A 17,513-nucleotide genomic window follows, 5' to 3' on the forward strand; every position below is an offset into this window, starting at 1 on the left:
TCTGGGTTATTGTAGTTGGATAAGTATAGTACTACATAAATGGATATACTTATATAGAGATAACAATGTGCTTTAACTCACCGTTTGAAAAAAAAAAAGGTGCTTACTTTTAATCATAACACGAAGAAATCATAGAGAAATAACCTACACAAAGAAATATATAAGTCATAAAAAATCTATGTGAATACTGAAAATGGTAGTACACATAATATCAGTCATAAGACAAAGAAAGTGCACTTACTTCTAATTTCACGCAGAAAGAGATACAAAAGGTAATTGCAAGTAATTTCATGGCAGCAATATTGATACGAAGACCGTTACATAACAGAACCAAAAAGCATTTCATCAATTAAATTACCTGAGTTTATGGGTGACGACAAATATTCTCACAGTTCTACGACCCAATTATGTAAGCTTCCAAACAATCCGTCTATAACTGAAACCTTATGCAACGTGTCTTCAGAAAAATGGCAGCGCAGTCCATGAAGGGAGGGGCTCGATAATTGGATGAGTTTCGAGGACCGTGTTGGCGTGTTCTTCAGACACCATTGCCCGGAGTCGACGGTGGTAATGGAACCTGGTCCCGTCGCCACCTGTATCACATCAGAAGGCAGTGAGAGAAAATAGAAGGTCCACAGGTAAGAGAGAATCATTCCATGAAAATCAATTGATGCATATAAAATCAAACCTTGAAAACCCAAACAATTACTTGAAAAGAGGACATAGCCTTAATTAAGATGCATGAATCGATTACTTGGAAAGATGAAATAGCTTTATTTCAGATGCATGAATCCTCGCAGGGAAGCATAGGCGGCGAAGATCAAAAAACATGTGAATCGACGGGAATGCAACTGGACTGAAACGCATGTGTAGTTCTTTGTTTCATTCAAGTTACACGTGTAAGCCAATAATAGGTGAAGCTTTTGATGACGTGGCAGCACGAGAACACTCCTTTTCCGTTTGAGGCTTCCGCTATTATATATAGTATTGATTGATTAGCAGTCCTATGCTTTGCAGCTTCAAGATGGTTGGCTCACTTTATCTACACGAATTTCCATTGCCACATACAATCATTCCCGTCGCTAATGTATATGCTTCGCTAATCCTGCAAAAGCGTCAAAGAACATAAATATGTCAATTCTTCCTTGTAAGGGTATGATAAAGGTTAATGAATATAAATGAATCATTGAGTGCAGATTTCTTAGCTGATGAGCATTACATATGTAGCTACAGAGTATGATCGAGTGTGGGAAACTACAGACAAGGTAGGCTCAATTTGGTGTTGCTGGTGGGTATTGGAAACTACGTATTGCTTTTGTACTTTTTTTAAGGGAACTAAACAAAGAAAGTTCTCATCCAAACGATGTATCGCCAGCAATCAGAGGGTATGTGGTTCTGTACCACTCTGTGGAAACTCCTGAAACACTAAAGAGTCTGAGGTCTCGAACCACATAGCTAGCTGATGCAATTTGTCTTGCGAACAAGCATTCTATTCACCACTAAAGAGTAGTAATAAGGCTTACTCTTTTTTTTTCCCGGCTCTGCCATTTTTCCCTTGTTATCAATATAAATTATGAAAGTAAGCAGAAGATCCTGCCTAAATGCTCTCGTAGCTCAGTTGGTTAGAGCACCCGTTTAGTAAGCGGGAGGTCTTGAGTTCGACTCTCAACGAGAGCATTTTTTCACAAAATTTTGTTTTTTTCCCTTTAATTTATCTGAGGTACTTCCTCAGTTTCATCCACACCGTGTTTTTCATTCTTTTAAGTGGTAAAAGATTGGTTGTATATTTTCTCCTTAAGTGGTAAAAGATTGGTTTTGAGGAAGAATAATGAGCTAACAATTAAGATTGAATGTATGGATTAATTTAAGAATTTTGTGTCGTGAAAAGACAAGGACCATCAACAACTACTAATTTTCTTTCCTTTATTTTGCAGATATTTGTGGATTCAATTCACATTGACAAATAAAGAAGACAAAACCAAAAATATGCCTTTTAACCTTTTACTAGTAACCAAACACTGTTCTATCTATTACACTTCCATTATTAAGAATATTCAGATTTCTTTGTTTTAAATTCCCTTCCAAAACCTCTAAAGTGTGTGTCATTACACAACTTTGCCCTAATCAACCCGACTTTGACCGCCTCTCTCACTTGATCTACAAGAGAGAGTGCACACAGCATCGAAACCCTAACTCGCCCCAAGAACATGGACGCCGGGTCGGCTCAGCAACTCCAACAAGCGCAACTCGCCGCCATCTTGGGGCCAGACTCCGCCCCCTTCGAGACGTTGATATCGCACTTGATGTCCTCGTCGAATGAGCTGCGATCCCAGGCTGAGCTCCTCTTCAACCTCTGCAAACAGACCGATCCCGACTCCCTTGCGCTTAAACTCGCTCACATCCTCCAGTTCTCATCTCATCTCGAGGGCCGTGCTATGTCGGCCGTTCTCCTCCGTAAATTGCTAACCCGCGACGACTCTTATCTCTGGCCACGTCTATCCCCTTCCAGTCAATCCTCGATGAAATCATTGTTACTATCGTGTCTTCAGCGTGAGAGTACCAAATCGATAACTAAGAAGCTGTGCGATACTATCTCGGAGCTTGCTTCCGGGATTGTTCCAGAGAACGGTTGGCCTGAATTGCTACCGTTTATGTTCCAGTGCGTGCAGTCAGACTCTCCTAAATTGCAGGAATCGGCGTTTTTGATTTTTGCTCAGCTGTCGCAGTACATAGGAGATACCTTGATTCCTCATATCAAGCATCTGCACGTTGTGTTCTTGAACGTCTTGGGAAGTTCGCCCAATCCGGACGTGAAGATTGCAGCCTTGAACGCGGTGATCAATTTTATCCAGTGCTTGTCGAGTTCGGGTGATCGGGACAGGTTTCAGGACCTGTTGCCAGCCATGATGAAGACTTTGACCGAGGCTTTGAATAATGGTAATGAAGCTACAGCACAAGAAGCACTGGAATTATTGATTGAGTTGGCCGGGACGGAGCCGCGGTTCTTGCGAAGGCAATTGGTAGATGTGGTAGGGTCCATGCTCCAGGTAGCAGAGGCGGAGAGTTTGGAGGAAGGGACCAGGCATTTGGCGGTAGAGTTCGTTATCACGCTTGCTGAGGCCCGGGAGCGAGCACCTGGGATGATGAGAAAGCTCCCGCAATTTATTAGCAGATTGTTTGCGATTCTGATGAAGATGCTTCTGGATATCGAAGACGATCCTGCCTGGCACACTGCGGAGACGGAAGATGAGGATGCTGGAGAGACTAGTAACTATAGTATAGGACAAGAGTGTTTGGATAGGTTGTCGATTTCATTGGGTGGCAACTCTATAGTTCCTGTAGCTTCTGAGCAGTTACCAGCATATCTGGCTGCTCCAGAGTGGCAGAAACACCATGCTGCGTTAATAGCTCTTGCCCAAATTGCCGAGGGTTGCTCCAAGGTATTAAAATATGTTAGTTTCTTTGTTGTAAAAATTGAAAATTTAAATAACAGAAATTTTGTGTGGGTGAGTATGAGAATATCCAATAGAATGCTTGGTTGTTTTTTTCTGATTGCCCCTTTTGGCTTTCCCAGCTTGGGAAAATAATTTAATTATGAAAATACGAAAATTAAAGGAAAAAGAGTAGCCTCAATCCCCTTCCCTTTGAAGACTCCCGTGTAGATATAAGAAAAGAAATCCTCTTTCCTATTGCTGGTCACGCAATGTGTTTGCATTATTGCAGGTAATGATAAAAAATTTGGAGCAAGTATTGTCAATGGTTCTAAATTCCTTTCATGATCCACACCCTCGTGTAAGGTGGGCCGCTATTAATGCAATTGGGCAACTGTCAACAGATTTGGGTCCAGATTTGCAAAATCAGTATCACCAACTGGTGCTGCCTGCACTAGCTTCTGCAATGGATGATTTCCAGAATCCTCGAGTTCAGGTTAGTCTTGGACCTCTTGGTTGTTTATTTAGGGATATGATTTTATTAATTCTATATATCTTGATTGTGGTAATTATCTGCTTTGTGAGAGGGAAGTACGACTTCATGTCACTAATACCAAGTGGTGCTCCGTGTTAGTAACTGCACATTTATAAGTAGATATACCTGTGGTCTCATAATTACTGGAACTCATAAATGTGTAATTTAAATTTTTTTAAAAACCCTAAACTTGTGGGTTTTTTGGCTCAAAATCTGGGCAGTTGTCCACATTGGAGACATAAGCATATTAATTTCTGGACATGTATTCATCTGTTATACGGAGTATGAATGTTGGTACTTACTTCAAGATGCATATAGGCTGAGTCACTGATGTAAGCAGTTTTGATGACATTTAGGCTTTTATCTTTTATTGGAAGAGGGCAGGCAATATGATTAATCAGAGTTGTTAAATCGATCTTTTTTATTTGGTGAAAAAGCTGAGAATATGAATAGAAGCAATGTTTATGTTCGAAATATCATTGTGATTAAAATTCAGATATGAGCTCTTGTAAATGAGATGACTTGGGTTTTACGGTTTTTTTTTTGGGTCTTCATCAATTTATGATTTTTTTTTTGTGATTTCTATTCTTTTGGTATTCATTGGAATTTGTAATTTGCATTTTGCTATTGTTATCTACAGTCTACTCTATTTGTGCTAGAATTTTGGGAATTTATCATTGATATAGAATTTTAATAGCTTATCGTTGTTAAACATACATTGTGTATCTGATTTTACAATGTTGGATAAATTTAGTTATGAGACCCATACTTTTCTATTGTTTGAAGAGCGAGGATTCTGAGGTTATGGAAGAATGTTTTCTGTGTGTGGATTTCAGATTTAGTTTCAAGTGGTTGTCATTGAGGATAACACAGGGATTGGATTTGAGAGAACCCCATTAGTTTAATTTTCATACAACACCAAAACAGAGTATACGTGTTGTGTTGCGTTGAGGTTTTTTATTTGTGGCCAATAATATGGTTTAGAGTTTGTAGTGACTTGTCAGTAGACGTTGTTTGGAATCTTATCATAGCTGCATAGTTATATTTGTAGCTGCTTGGGTTACCAGTGGAAACAAACCATACTTTGCTGTTCTCTGATTGGGGTGCCAGAGTTGTGTCGTAGTCCGGGAAAGAGTTAGACTGCAGAAATAAGGTTTTCTGATCCAGAAGTTAGAGAAACAGGAACTCATTCTTAAATTGTAATAGAATGCTGCATTAGAGTATTTGGAGGAGTGAAAAAGAGAGAAATCGTTGCACCCCCAGCAAAAGCGAGTGAAGAAGACATTGGCAGGGGAGGGTCTTGGGAGGTGCCATATGCAGCATCGACAATAAAATCACTTACTGTTATTTATTTGCACATTAACAGGCACATGCTGCTTCAGCGGTCCTCAACTTCAGTGAAAACTGCACTCCAGAAATTTTGTCACCATACTTAGATGGAATAGTGAGCAAGTTGCTTGTGTTGTTACAGGTAATTTATGGTTTCCAACATGACACTTACATTTAATATGTTCATACATGTAAACACATTTGCCCGTCTTACTATATTTTTTGTGAACAAAAATATGCAGAATGGAAAACAAATGGTGCAAGAGGGGGCTTTGACTGCTTTAGCATCTGTTGCTGATTCATCTCAGGTATGCTTGAGTACTTCACTATTTCACTAAAAAAGAATGCTTCAATCATTAATTTTTTCTTTGTTGTGAATCTTCCTTAACTCTTTTGGGATCTACAGGAACACTTCCAGAAATATTATGATGCAGTTATGCCGTACCTGAAAGCTATCTTGGTTAATGCAACTGACAAGGCTAATCGCATGCTCCGTGCAAAATCCATGGAATGCATTAGCCTGGTTGGAATGGCTGTTGGAAAGGATAAGTTCCGGGATGATGCTAAGCAGGTAGACTGCATGTATAGATAGAATGCATCTAGATTGGTCACAGTTACCTGCAGTCCCTTTTCTTGTTCCAAGACAGTTATCATTTTACTAATTCTGATTTCAGCACTCTCCTGTAATTGTCTATTTATTCTGTCTTTAGTATTTAGGTTCATTCCCCCTGTCCCTCAAAGCATTATATCTGGCCCTTTGATTTGCGTACTACAATGATTGGCAATGCCACTACCCTATTCCATTGGCAGTTATGGATACTTGTCCATGAGATCCTTACTAATACTTTTTTTCCTGGTGTTGGGGTGTCACTCTCCCATCAAATGAAGGGGATCCTGTGCAATTGTAAAACGATTGTTCACCCACATTGACATTTTAGGTTTGAGCGTTCTCCTATATTTTGTGCTAGGTCATGGAAGTGCTTATGGCATTGCAAGGATCTCAAATGGAGACAGATGATCCAACAACTAGTTACATGCTGCAAGTATGCTCTGTTTTCTTCGAAATTGTGTTGAACCTTTAATAACGTTTTTTAAAAATATATATTTTGAGATTTTCCTTTATGGTTATCCTTTTTATGTTGTAGGCATGGGCTAGGCTTTGCAAGTGCCTGGGACAAGATTTCCTCCCATATATGAGTGTTGTCATGCCATCTTTGCTTCAATCTGCCCAACTTAAGCCCGATGTGACCATTACATCTGCAGATTCAGATAATGATATTGGAGACATAGATGATGAAAGGTATGTGCTTTTTATTGTACATTAATCTCAGTGGAATGGAATACAAGTGCTTCCATACGTTATTTACTAAATTGTTTGTGGCCCTTACATCCATAGTTCAAGGGTTCTTCCTTATAAACTTTGCCAAGATCATGTAGTAGGCCTTCTCTTTCTATCCCTTTCTTGATGTGTGGCACAAACACGTAGCATATATGGTTGTTGACAAATTCATAGATTCACACACATTTATACTCCTATTAAAATCCCGCCAATGCCTGCACAACGTGCTAACATTACATTTATGTTTTGCCTTACCGGTTATACGTGACTGAACTGTGCCTTTTTAGTTACATGGTTGTGTTGTGTGATTTATCTGGAATCTTGTTAAAAGTTACATCTTTATTTCAGTATGGAAACCATTACTCTTGGTGACAAAAGAATTGGAATCAAGACTAGCGTCCTGGAAGAAAAAGCCACAGCTTGTAACATGCTATGTTGCTATGCTGATGAGTTGAAGGAAGGATTCTTTCCATGGATTGATCAGGTCTGTTGAATTGTTAGATTTTTCTCTTTGTGGAAATTTTGAAGCGTGGGAGTAACAAAGAGTGCATTTATTGATGTAGGTTGCTCCAACTTTAGTTCCTCTTCTTAAATTTTACTTCCATGAGGAAGTTAGGAAAGCGGCTGTTTCAGGTAAAACTTTGCCTTATTTTTGAATTTTTTCTTAAATTTTTGCCAAATGTCTGACCTTTGCTCATCCCTTGATGGGGAATTCTTACTCCCTGTTTTTAGCTATGCCGGAGCTACTGAAATCTGCAAAATTAGCTGTAGAGAAAGGGTTGTCCCAGGGGCGTAATGAGTCCTATATAAAGCAGTTGTCTGACTTTATTATTCCAGCTCTGGTTGAGGCATTACATAAGGTGGTTACGTGGTCTTGTTTTAATTAAATTTCATGTTCAATTTTTATGGTTGATATGATCCTTATTGTTGGGGACGAAGTACCTGAACTACTACAAATAAAAAACAAGTACCTGAATGGCAATTTTCTTGCAGGAACCAGACACGGAAATCTGTGCAAGTATGTTGGATGCATTGAATGAATGCTTACAGGTTTGTTGTTGGCAAGAGCAAAATAATCATGTATAATGTTCTTTTTATAGGAAATATATGATGTATCTGTTAAATAGACTGACAAATAGTCCTCAGAGTGGTGGTTTTTCTTTAAAAAAAAAAGTTGTCTATCCAATAAGGGTTTTAGGACATACATGGTAAAAAATTGAGCCTTTCATCACCACCCTGCCTTCGAGGGCAGGCACGGGTTCAAATCCCCAATTCCAGTTGAACAATTAAAAAGAAAAAAAGTCAGTTTCAGTGTCATTCCATTTACTTGGGTGGTGGAGCAGAATTCAATTATAATTCTAACCTTTATATTTTATTCAGCTAAAAGCTGGCTGTGGCATGTTCTCTCCTTAATTATGATGTATGTGCTTGAGTTTACCCCTTTTCATTCAATTGTAGCTGTTACGAAAATCAATTAAGCATTTTTTATTCAGTTCATTGTTTTGTGATTTTTGTGCTGGATGAGTACCGTTTTCCTTCTAACAATGCATTTGTCACTTTTGACAGTAATTCTGTTAAATGTTGCGGGAGAATTTTTTGTAATTATTTTCTTTCATATTGGAGTACTTTCCTTTGCACCCCTATGTTAGCTGCATGTTTTGTTATAGGCTGGCTGCCTTCTCTTATTGTGAGGATGATTTTTCCATTTTCAGATGCTTGCCTGTGAATTAAACTGTTCTATTTCTGCTGGTAGTTAACTTGGGAGAGCTTGTAGCACATGTTAATCATGTGAAACACTTGAGTGAAGTCAAAGATTGATCTTGTTGACTGTTTTTTTCTTCCAGATTTCTGGGCCACTGTTGGATGAAGGCCAGGTTAGATCCATAGTTGAAGAGATAAAACTAGTAATAACAGCTAGTTCCAGTAGAAAACAAGAGCGGGCAGAAAGGATGAAAGCTGAAGACTTTGATGCTGAAGAGGGTGAGCTGATTAGGGAAGAAAATGAGCAGGAGGAAGAAGTTTTTGACCAAGTTAGTTTTTCGAACCACATTCTATAATTATGAAGCATATAAAACAGAGCTCATGTTTGTATTTTCAATGGGAAGAAAAACCGAATTTCTTGCTTCTTTTCTTAATATGCATGACTGGTTTCAGGTGGGCGAAATCTTGGGAACACTGACCAAAATATTTAAAGCCTCTTTCTTGCCTTTCTTCGATGATCTATCTACGTATCTAACTCCTATGTGGGTAAGTTATTCTGATACAACTTTTTTTTTGTGGAGCAACTTTATCCTTACTAATCAGTTTCGTTCTTGATTCTGTACTTGTGCTCGTTATTTAACTTATTATTTATTATTTCAAGTCTCATCAGCATGCCTATTTCGCATTTTTTTTTTGTATTTTGTTAAATGGTTGCCTGCCATAGATTTATCCACACTTGTTGAATAATTCCATCTTGCTGGAATGTGTTATGAGCTTGGCTGTTTTGTTTCTCCCCCCTTTATCATTTTTGTTCACTAATTTTTCACTTTTTCTCTTACATCAAGTATTCTTGTTTCTCTCATACTTGAATTTAATTTCTGTAGTAGTGGCTACTTGCTAAAAGCCTCCCAAGTTATGATTTTTTCTGCCAGCAGATTTTCTTTCTGTTTCTCTCTCTATTTTCTTTCCCTCATGACTCATTCTTCTCTTTCCCTTTTGCTTTGGGTTTATTTTCAAGCACAGGGCAAGGATAAGACAGCTGAAGAGAGGAGGATTGCAATTTGCATATTCGATGATGTGGCAGAGCAGTGTCGTGAGACAGCCCTTAGGTGACGATACTCTTTATTGATTCTGTGAAGTGTTTTTTTTTTTTTTAAAAAAAATTTCTGATTGAAATGAAAGTTATTATTTTCAGGAATACTATCTGATTCAATTCCTCTAATGTTTGTGTGGCAGATATTACGATACATATCTCCCTTTCCTGTTGGAGGCTTGTAATGATAAGAACCCAGATGTTAGACAGGTTTGTACTTGCGTCTCTATTGTTGATTCAACCTCCTATCGCTCTTCCTCTAATACCATCTTAACTTGTGCAACTTATTTTCAGGCAGCTGTATATGGACTTGGTGTTTGTGCAGAGTTTGGTGGATCTGTTTTTAAACCTCTTGTTGGAGGTAGATTATTTAAGAATGTTTAAAGCAGTTATACACACGCACCCACACACAAACTAATACAATTATATGCATGATACAAGTTGTTAATGTCATTATCCAGAGGCCCTCTCAAGGTTGAATGTTGTGATACGGCATCCTAGTGCTCTGCTACCTGAAAATGTGATGGCATACGATAATGCTGTTTCTGCGTTAGGAAAATTATGTCGGTTTCATCGAGACAGTATAGATGCTGCTCAGGTACTTGAAGTTCTCTTTTCCATTTGGTTACGTTTTGTTTGGGTTTATGTTGTTAGAGGAACTTGAACATATTTTTTGGGAAAACCATAACCAACCAACCAAATAAAAACCATGAACCAAATATTAATGAGAAAAAAAAAAAGAAAAGAAATCTCAAGTTTGTTGAGAAGTGGGGTATCTCAGACCAACATGGATTTCAGTTGGCTTGGGTGAGAGCATATGCTTGGGAATCTAATCTTATTTTCTGTTGCCTTATTCTTGAAAAGGGATTTGTGCTCTCGAAGCTGGAGAATTATTTTATCAGTATGTTCTGTTCCATGCTGATGTTGCACTTGTTGCCATCATAAACTGGTACTTTCTATATTCCAACCGTACTGCCAGTCTCAACTATCAGTTCATAGGAAGCCATCATAAACTGGTACTTTCTATATTCCAACCGTACTGCCAGTCTCAACTATCAGTTCATAGGAACTTCTAGTCTAACCTAGCCAATATGATGTCATCACACCATGGCTTGCTGTTATCATATTTGATTTCCTAGCACAGCTGGCTGCGGATGTAAACGACTTGGTGGATGGCTCAATATAGTCATAATTTTGTATTCAAAAAGGTTCTCTCCGTAGAAGTAAACTTGAAATTCAGTATGCACTATATGTGTATCTTTTGGTTACTTTGTTAGGTTTATTGGCCTTACCATGGAACATAACCTCTTTGTTTTGGTAGGTTGTTCCTGCATGGTTAAACTGTTTACCAATAAAAGGAGATTTGATCGAGGCGAAAGTCGTACATGAGCAGCTTTGTTCGATGGTGGAGAGGTGAGGATTTCAAGATTTGTTGATTGGCATATTTTCATGTCAAATTTACTTCTTTTTTGTTTTATATTTTGTTATTAACTATACCACACAGTAAGTGTTACAAGCATCTTCTACCAACAGGTCTGATCAAGAACTCTTGGGCCTCAAAAATCAATGTCTTCCTAAAATCGTTGCAGTATTTGCCGAGGTTTGTTCATTGATCTATAAGTTTGATTTAGCAAGATATTGCAATAAATGGTCTTGTGAATGAAAGATTATTTAATTTAGGTTATTCATTCTGCCAAAGGTATGGTAAAGTTTCAATTCTTCTGAAGTTATTTTGGCCCTAATGCATGAATATGGCGTCGGTGATAACCTACTCCAATGATACTCCATATACTCTTGTTTTTACTATTGGTGGTATGATTGCTTGTTTTTATGAAGTTTTGATGTGGTAGTTAAACTAGTTTTATAATGAATCCATTGGGTATGTGATATTAATTTTTTGAAGTTTCTTATGTGGAATACATTGAAAATGCGTGCATCTTATCTCTGATTGGAGAAGAGCTATTTCCTTTGTAGGTTTTGTGTGGGAAAGATCTAGCAACAGAGCAAACTGCTAGTCGTATGGTTAATCTGCTAAGGCGACTTCAGCAGACTTTACCTCCAGCGACCTTGGCTTCTACATGGTCATCCTTGCAGCCCCAGCAACAACTCGCATTGCAGTCCATCCTCTCATAGCATTTCAGCTGGCACTGAGCGTCTTTTGAAGCTGAGTGTGCATCATCCTTGTGTTTGAAGTATATTCATCACCCATTCTTTCCCTATAAGATGGTTCCCATCATTTGTTTCTGCGTGGTGCTCCGTAGCGGCATCACATCAGTTGGATTGAGTTTGAAAATCGTCATTGAGCTTGCATGAAAATCCCGCCTTTTGCAGAATGTGTATATTAGTAATTGTTAATTTATAGTCTGGTTCAAGTCCAGAAACGAAAAGCGGTAGGCGTTTGTGGTTTGAGTTTTTTTTTTTTTTTTATCAGTCTGTGCGCGAGGTTTAAGAGGTGTCAGGGTGGCAATTCTTTTAGCAGTTTTGATCCCATTATATTATTTGTTTTTTTTTTCCTTTTTTTTTTACGAATTTTCAAATTGTTAATCATACATGGATTAAAATTTTGAATGGTGATTTTTTTTCTATACTTTTGCAATTTTGAGTTGATACACAATAAGATGAGATGATTCTCTTGAATTTATGGTGCAGAAAACTGCAGTAAATCTGCACTACTGTTTCGGTCTTCAATTATGGTAAATTGCATACCAAATCGAGAGATGTGAATTACCAAAAAAAGAAAGAAGAAAAGTCGAGATGATGTTTGGCCATTAAATAACCCCCCTCTTATGTTTTCCTTGGGTTAATCAGCCAATTGTTGAATGTGGCATTGTTTGTTTTTGGCATATGCTTCTGTTTTCAAGGTTAATTAGCAGCAAACGCAAGCAGGGACAATACTTGTGAAGGCAATTGACATTCTTGATTATCTCGAAATTGTGTAGGTGGTGTTGGAGCCAAGTTGCAGAAGATATGAACTGACTGTTAAATTGCAGTGACCTGACGATGCTTGAAATTTGTCAGCTTCAGGAACTTGAAAATTGATGATTCAGCTTGGTGCTTGTGGCTTCGCTACCTCCTGGCTCCTACCTATATGGGCGAACATGAATTCTTGGTCCCTTGTTGGACGTGGAAGTTGGATGGTAAGTGCCGGGTGCAAGATCCTTAATGCTGCTAGTGTTTGATGAAAAGAGTGTTTGAGATGTAAAGAGTCCGAATCCGACCCTCGGATTCTCCCTTGCTAACAAAAGGACTCCTGTACAAGCTGTCGAGCTCGAGACGATGGTTCATTAATGTTATGGAAGCTTACTAGTTTCACTTACAATATTGTTCCTATGAAGCTGGTTTCTAGAGAGGAGATTTTTTAATAATCAATAAGATTAGAATATGTATGTAGAAGTAGTGGCTTATGGGTTCAAGTCCCTCAACCCTCTTGCCTAGAACCAAAATACAGCGGCAGATGTAAAATACGAGGAAAAAGCTGCAGGATATTTCCCATTACAGTAGTTCTAGGTCATGGCTCAGTATTGAGCTCATAATTGTGAAACGCATCGTTTTCAATATAGTAGACAATCGACAAGATACATACTACAGATAAAGTTTGTGAATTGCTACTATGACCATATTTTCCCCTTATGAATCCTATAACAAAGCACATATTCCTTGCATGATCTACTGAATGCAATCCTACGACGTAGCAGATATATCTCATTATCCCAATGAGATTATGGTTGCCTAGAACAAAAGACAAATAAAAAAACTACAAATATGTGATCGAAAGACCAATTATTTATCTATTCTGATATTAAGAAGGGGAGGGGGCATGGAAAGGTATAAACGAACACCCAAGAAAATCATAATATTTTGATATAATTGAACTGCGTCCATACTTCAAGATGCATTTACTTCACTGATAGCAGAAATTTAACAGCAGGCAGAAAGATGACAGTAAACATGAGACACATCCAAGAGACAGAGAGGAGAGGGTGGTGGGCAAACCACTACAATATACCGCCGAACCAACTTCAAGTCATATTGCGCTCAACATTTACATCAGTAATCTTCACCCTCCTCTTCATCATCGACACCTTCAGCTCCAACTTCCTCATAGTCTTTCTCGAGAGCAGCAAGATCTTCACGGGCTTCTGAGAACTCTCCTTCCTCCATGCCTTCACCTACATACCAGTGAACAAACGCCCTCTTTGAATACATGAGATCAAATTTGTGATCAATGCGTGCAAACACCTCAGCTACGGCTGTGTTGTTGCTGATCATACAAACAGCGCGCTGCACCTTCGCAAGATCCCCACCAGGTACAACTGTTGGAGGCTGGTAGTTGATACCACACTTGAAGCCAGTTGGGCACCTATAGCATCCATGTAAAATATCTTTCAGATTACTAGACAAAATCAAGAATATGTTCAAGGTTTACGGATTTAAGCTACATAGAGTCAACTCGGATGTATTCAATGTCCAGGAATAAAATGTCTTTCTTGAATTCAATTTTGACAGAAGGATTTTCAACACCAAGGTAGACATAATTTCTATCAGGGTCAAACAGATGTTAACATCATTTCACGCATTTAACAAACATTAAGATTTTTGATATAATCCTAATGAATTTCCCTTACCAGTCAACAAACTGAACAGTTCTTTTAGTTTTGATAGTAGATACAGCAGCATTGACGTCCTTGGGAACAACATCTCCACGATACATCAAACAGCAAGCCATGTATTTCCCATGTCTTGGATCACACTTAGCCATCATGCTCGATGGCTCAAACACAGCATTTGTGATCTCAGGTACTGATAGTTGCTCGTGATAGGCCTTTTCAGCGGAGATAACGGGGGCATATGAAGAAAGCATGAAATGGATACGGGGGTATGGTACAAGGTTGGTCTGGAATTCAGTAATGTCCACGTTTATAGCACCATCAAACCTTAACGATGTTGTCAACGATGATATAATTTGCGAGATCAATCGGTTCAAATTGGTGTAAGTTGGCCTCTCAATATCCAAGGATCTTCGGCAAATGTCATATATGGCTTCATTGTCCAAGAGAACAGCAACATCTGTGTGCTCAAGAAGGGAATGAGTAGAAAGAACGCTGTTGTAAGGCTCAACAACTGCTGTTGAGACCTGCGACCAAGAAAATGAAATCAAAATCACCAACTGATATATTACTTCTTATAGGGAAAGAAAAATCATTTAAATTAAGAGTTACAGCTTGCCATCAGTGTCCCCAATAAAACAAAAACAAATGGGCTTATACCTGTGGAGAAGGATAGATGGTGAACCCCAGCTTTGACTTCTTTCCATAATCCACAGAAAGACGTTCTAACAACAAAGAACCTAGACCGGAACCAGTTCCACCACCAACAGCATTGAACACTAAGAATCCTTGCAAACCAGTGCAGTTATCAGCCAACTTCCTCACTCGATCGAGGCAAAGATCTACGATTTCCTTCCCAACTGCGGAGCACAACCTACATCAGCTCAAGCTAAAAAGAAGCAATACAAGAGCCAATTATAAGTTGTATAAAAACAACAACAATAACCTGTATAGTGTCCTCTTGCGAAGTTATTAGCAGCATCTTCCTTGCCAGATATAAGCTGCTCCGGGTGGAAAAGTTGCCGATACGTCCCAGTCCTAACTTCATCAATTACAGTTGGTTCCAAATCTACAAATATAGCTCTAGGCACATGCTTGCCTGCACCGGTCTCACTGAAGAACGTATTAAAAGCATCGTGTGCAACACCTACGGAAGTGTCACTGCAAAAACAATGAAGGTTTATAGTATAGTCCCCTACATATCCAACCCCTAAACAAGAATTATGAAAATAATCCATAATTGTCACTAAATCATACACAACAGAACCACAAAAATATGTCATAGCATAAATCACCGCAATTAGAGTTGCAAGGCACAACCCAGAGGTCACAGATTGAATTCCTAGAAATAGCCTCTCCACATATTATAGGGAAGATCGGGGTACACTATGAGAAACTTGTGCTCGAGAGTTGTTTACCTTTTTACCATAAATCACCACAATTGAAATTTAAACACCAGACATAAACAAACATAAATAAGAAACGTACGCTCTCAATTGACATAGACGAACTTCTTAAACTGAAAAAATATTGAATAATATAGTGCACAAAAACAGAAGACAATGATGAAATCGCTAAGAAATTATCATTTTCAGATTCAAACAAACAGCATCCATGACAATGAGATTCAACAAGTATACACAAAATCAGAGATAAGCTAACAAACACACAAATACAATTACATGTAGAAGCCTAAAAAAACCAAAAAAACATAAACATGAAAATTCATATTGAGGAGAGGTTTTACCTAGGCATCATGCCATCGGGCTGAATGCCATGTTCGAGGCAGTAGAGTTCCCAGCATGAGTTACCAACCTGAATTCCTGCTTGACCTATGTGTATGCTTATAATTTCTCTCATCCCTTCTCCGAAAATGAGCACACCCTAGCCGACCCCTCTCTTTCTCTCTCTCAAATACTTTCTCTCTCTAGCCGGTCCTCGATCAGTTTCACCTTTTTTTTGTTTTGTTTTGTTTCTTTTCTTTTTCCTTTTGTTATAATGGATGAATCGTCAATGGGATTTGATAGGATTTGGGATCCGTTGAAAGGCAAGAGAGACACACTCCAATTGGCGCCAGCCGTGCCTCCAGGCTGTCTATTCGAAATGACGACATTGCCCCCACTTTTCGGCTGAACCAGCGGCAATTTTAGCGAGCCACCAGGAGTATTCGGACAAATTTTGTCCATGTGCACAGACACCAAATTTTATTCGAAAATATAGCTGTTAAGCTTCACACTTTTGTTTCTTTTTTATGGGCAACTTTATACGAGACAATGGGGACTACCAGCTAGGCTGACCTCATGTCAGGGGTACCAGCTAGGCTGGGCCCACTCCCATGTTACACTTCACACTTGCTATAAATACACACACAGACATACATACAACAAAAAATTGATAGAATATAAATTGGTGAAATTATTCAATTAGTTGTGGGCTGCCACCTAAGCCCAAAAGAATGGTATCTAGCCCAATTAAAATGTTTGGGGTTGGCCTTCACTTTTCCGTTCCTTTTTTTTTTTTTCTCGTTAGAACTTAAAATGTTTTTAAAAAATATGGACTCATTGGATTTCTGCAGCCCAACTAGCCAGTTAATGAGCCTCATTGGATTTCCACAGCCCAACTAGCTAGCTCATGAGCCCCATTGGATTTCTGCAGCCCAACTAGCTAGTTCATGGGCCTCTCTGGATTTCCGCAGCCCAACTAGCTAGTTCATGGGATCTATATTGGCTTACTTGGGTAGCTTCTGGGCCTGAAAACAGCCTATTAGTTGCGGGCTTCCGGCCCTAATCTCCCAATTAGGCACTAGCTCGGCCTTGGACTCTTACAGGGTAGTGAATGTGAATCAAAGCATTTGTGACTTTGTGAGGGGAACGTATCCTTTCGCTTCAGCACTCAGCAGAGCTGCCATGGATGCTCTAATTAATGAATCTTTCGACAGGTGATAGGAACCTGTATGTAAACAAATGTTTGTTTACCCAACTATTAAGTATTCCGTTAAACTTAACAGAATATGGATCTAGGAGCTAACGTCCCTAGTTAAGTCGGTTCTCTCTATTGTTGTAAGGAGTAGTTCAGCTTTATAACAACCAGTCTTGTTAATGAAATGGAAATGAAGATAGTCTTCTTTCTTGTATTCTTTTTCTGTTTTCTCTCTAAGTACTCCCATCCTCATTCTAGCTAGATTTAGGGTTGAAAGGGGTCTATCAACAGGTATTAGCTCTGCACCACTAAATACAAGGCACGTGTGTTATCTATTGTCACGCACGACCACCAAAATATTTCCCGTTTCACAAAATCCCTCCCCCCAATGACCATAATCACCACTTGTCCAGCAGTCAATTGAAAGCTAGTTGGAAGAGTAATGTGACCGTAATTTCATCAAACCTGAGAAGATAACCATGTCTGGCGCTCACAACATTAATACGCTAGAAATGAGTTCACGAAAATAGCCTTATCATGTGGTTATATTTACCCCTTT

General features: G+C 38.8%; 2 protein-coding genes, 1 long non-coding RNA gene and 1 other non-coding gene across 6 annotated transcripts; 2 read left to right on the forward strand and 2 right to left on the reverse strand.

Moving 5' to 3' along the window:
- Positions 1-168: 168 nt before the first annotated feature.
- Positions 169-901, reverse strand: LOC119997096. The gene is made up of 2 exons (XR_005467960.1): positions 710-901; positions 169-593 (listed from the first exon to the last, which is right to left on the reverse strand). It is a non-coding gene; the product is annotated as an uncharacterized LOC119997096 (long non-coding RNA).
- Positions 902-1,603: 702 nt separating this feature from the next.
- Positions 1,604-1,677, forward strand: TRNAT-AGU. The gene has a single exon. It is a non-coding gene; the product is annotated as a tRNA-Thr (tRNA).
- Positions 1,678-2,044: 367 nt separating this feature from the next.
- LOC119997093 (importin-5-like) lies at positions 2,045-12,024 on the forward strand. Of its 2 annotated transcripts, XM_038843892.1 has the most exons (20): positions 2,048-3,440; positions 3,724-3,927; positions 5,333-5,437; positions 5,538-5,603; positions 5,702-5,866; positions 6,264-6,338; positions 6,441-6,595; positions 6,983-7,118; positions 7,198-7,267; positions 7,367-7,494; positions 7,628-7,684; positions 8,479-8,664; positions 8,789-8,881; positions 9,359-9,444; positions 9,572-9,638; positions 9,723-9,789; positions 9,890-10,026; positions 10,750-10,841; positions 10,962-11,028; positions 11,403-12,024. In XM_038843892.1, exons 1-20 carry the CDS (start codon positions 2,208-2,210, stop codon positions 11,559-11,561), a joined length of 3,348 nt encoding a protein of 1,115 aa, XP_038699820.1. In that variant the 5' UTR covers positions 2,048-2,207; the 3' UTR covers positions 11,562-12,024. The 2 variants fall into 2 exon arrangements, 1 of the variants encoding a protein (XP_038699820.1); XR_005467959.1 differs by lacking the exons at positions 10,962-11,028; positions 11,403-12,024 and having other exon boundaries at positions 2,045-3,440; positions 9,870-10,026.
- Positions 12,025-13,256: 1,232 nt separating this feature from the next.
- On the reverse strand, positions 13,257-16,033 carry LOC119997095 (tubulin alpha-5 chain). Of its 2 annotated transcripts, XM_038843896.1 has the most exons (6): positions 15,783-16,033; positions 14,982-15,196; positions 14,696-14,895; positions 14,054-14,562; positions 13,666-13,788; positions 13,257-13,583 (listed from the first exon to the last, which is right to left on the reverse strand). In XM_038843896.1, the coding sequence occupies exons 1-6, from the start codon at positions 15,893-15,895 to the stop codon at positions 13,448-13,450; spliced, it is 1,296 nt and encodes a 431-aa protein (XP_038699824.1). In that variant the 5' UTR covers positions 15,896-16,033; the 3' UTR covers positions 13,257-13,447. The 2 variants fall into 2 exon arrangements, with proteins under 2 accessions (XP_038699824.1, XP_038699823.1); XM_038843895.1 differs by having other exon boundaries at positions 13,257-13,788.
- Positions 16,034-17,513: the final 1,480 nt, after the last annotated feature.

This window comes from Tripterygium wilfordii, chromosome 4 (assembly GCF_013401445.1).
Source record: "Tripterygium wilfordii isolate XIE 37 chromosome 4, ASM1340144v1, whole genome shotgun sequence".
NCBI lineage: Eukaryota > Viridiplantae > Streptophyta > Magnoliopsida > Celastrales > Celastraceae > Tripterygium > Tripterygium wilfordii.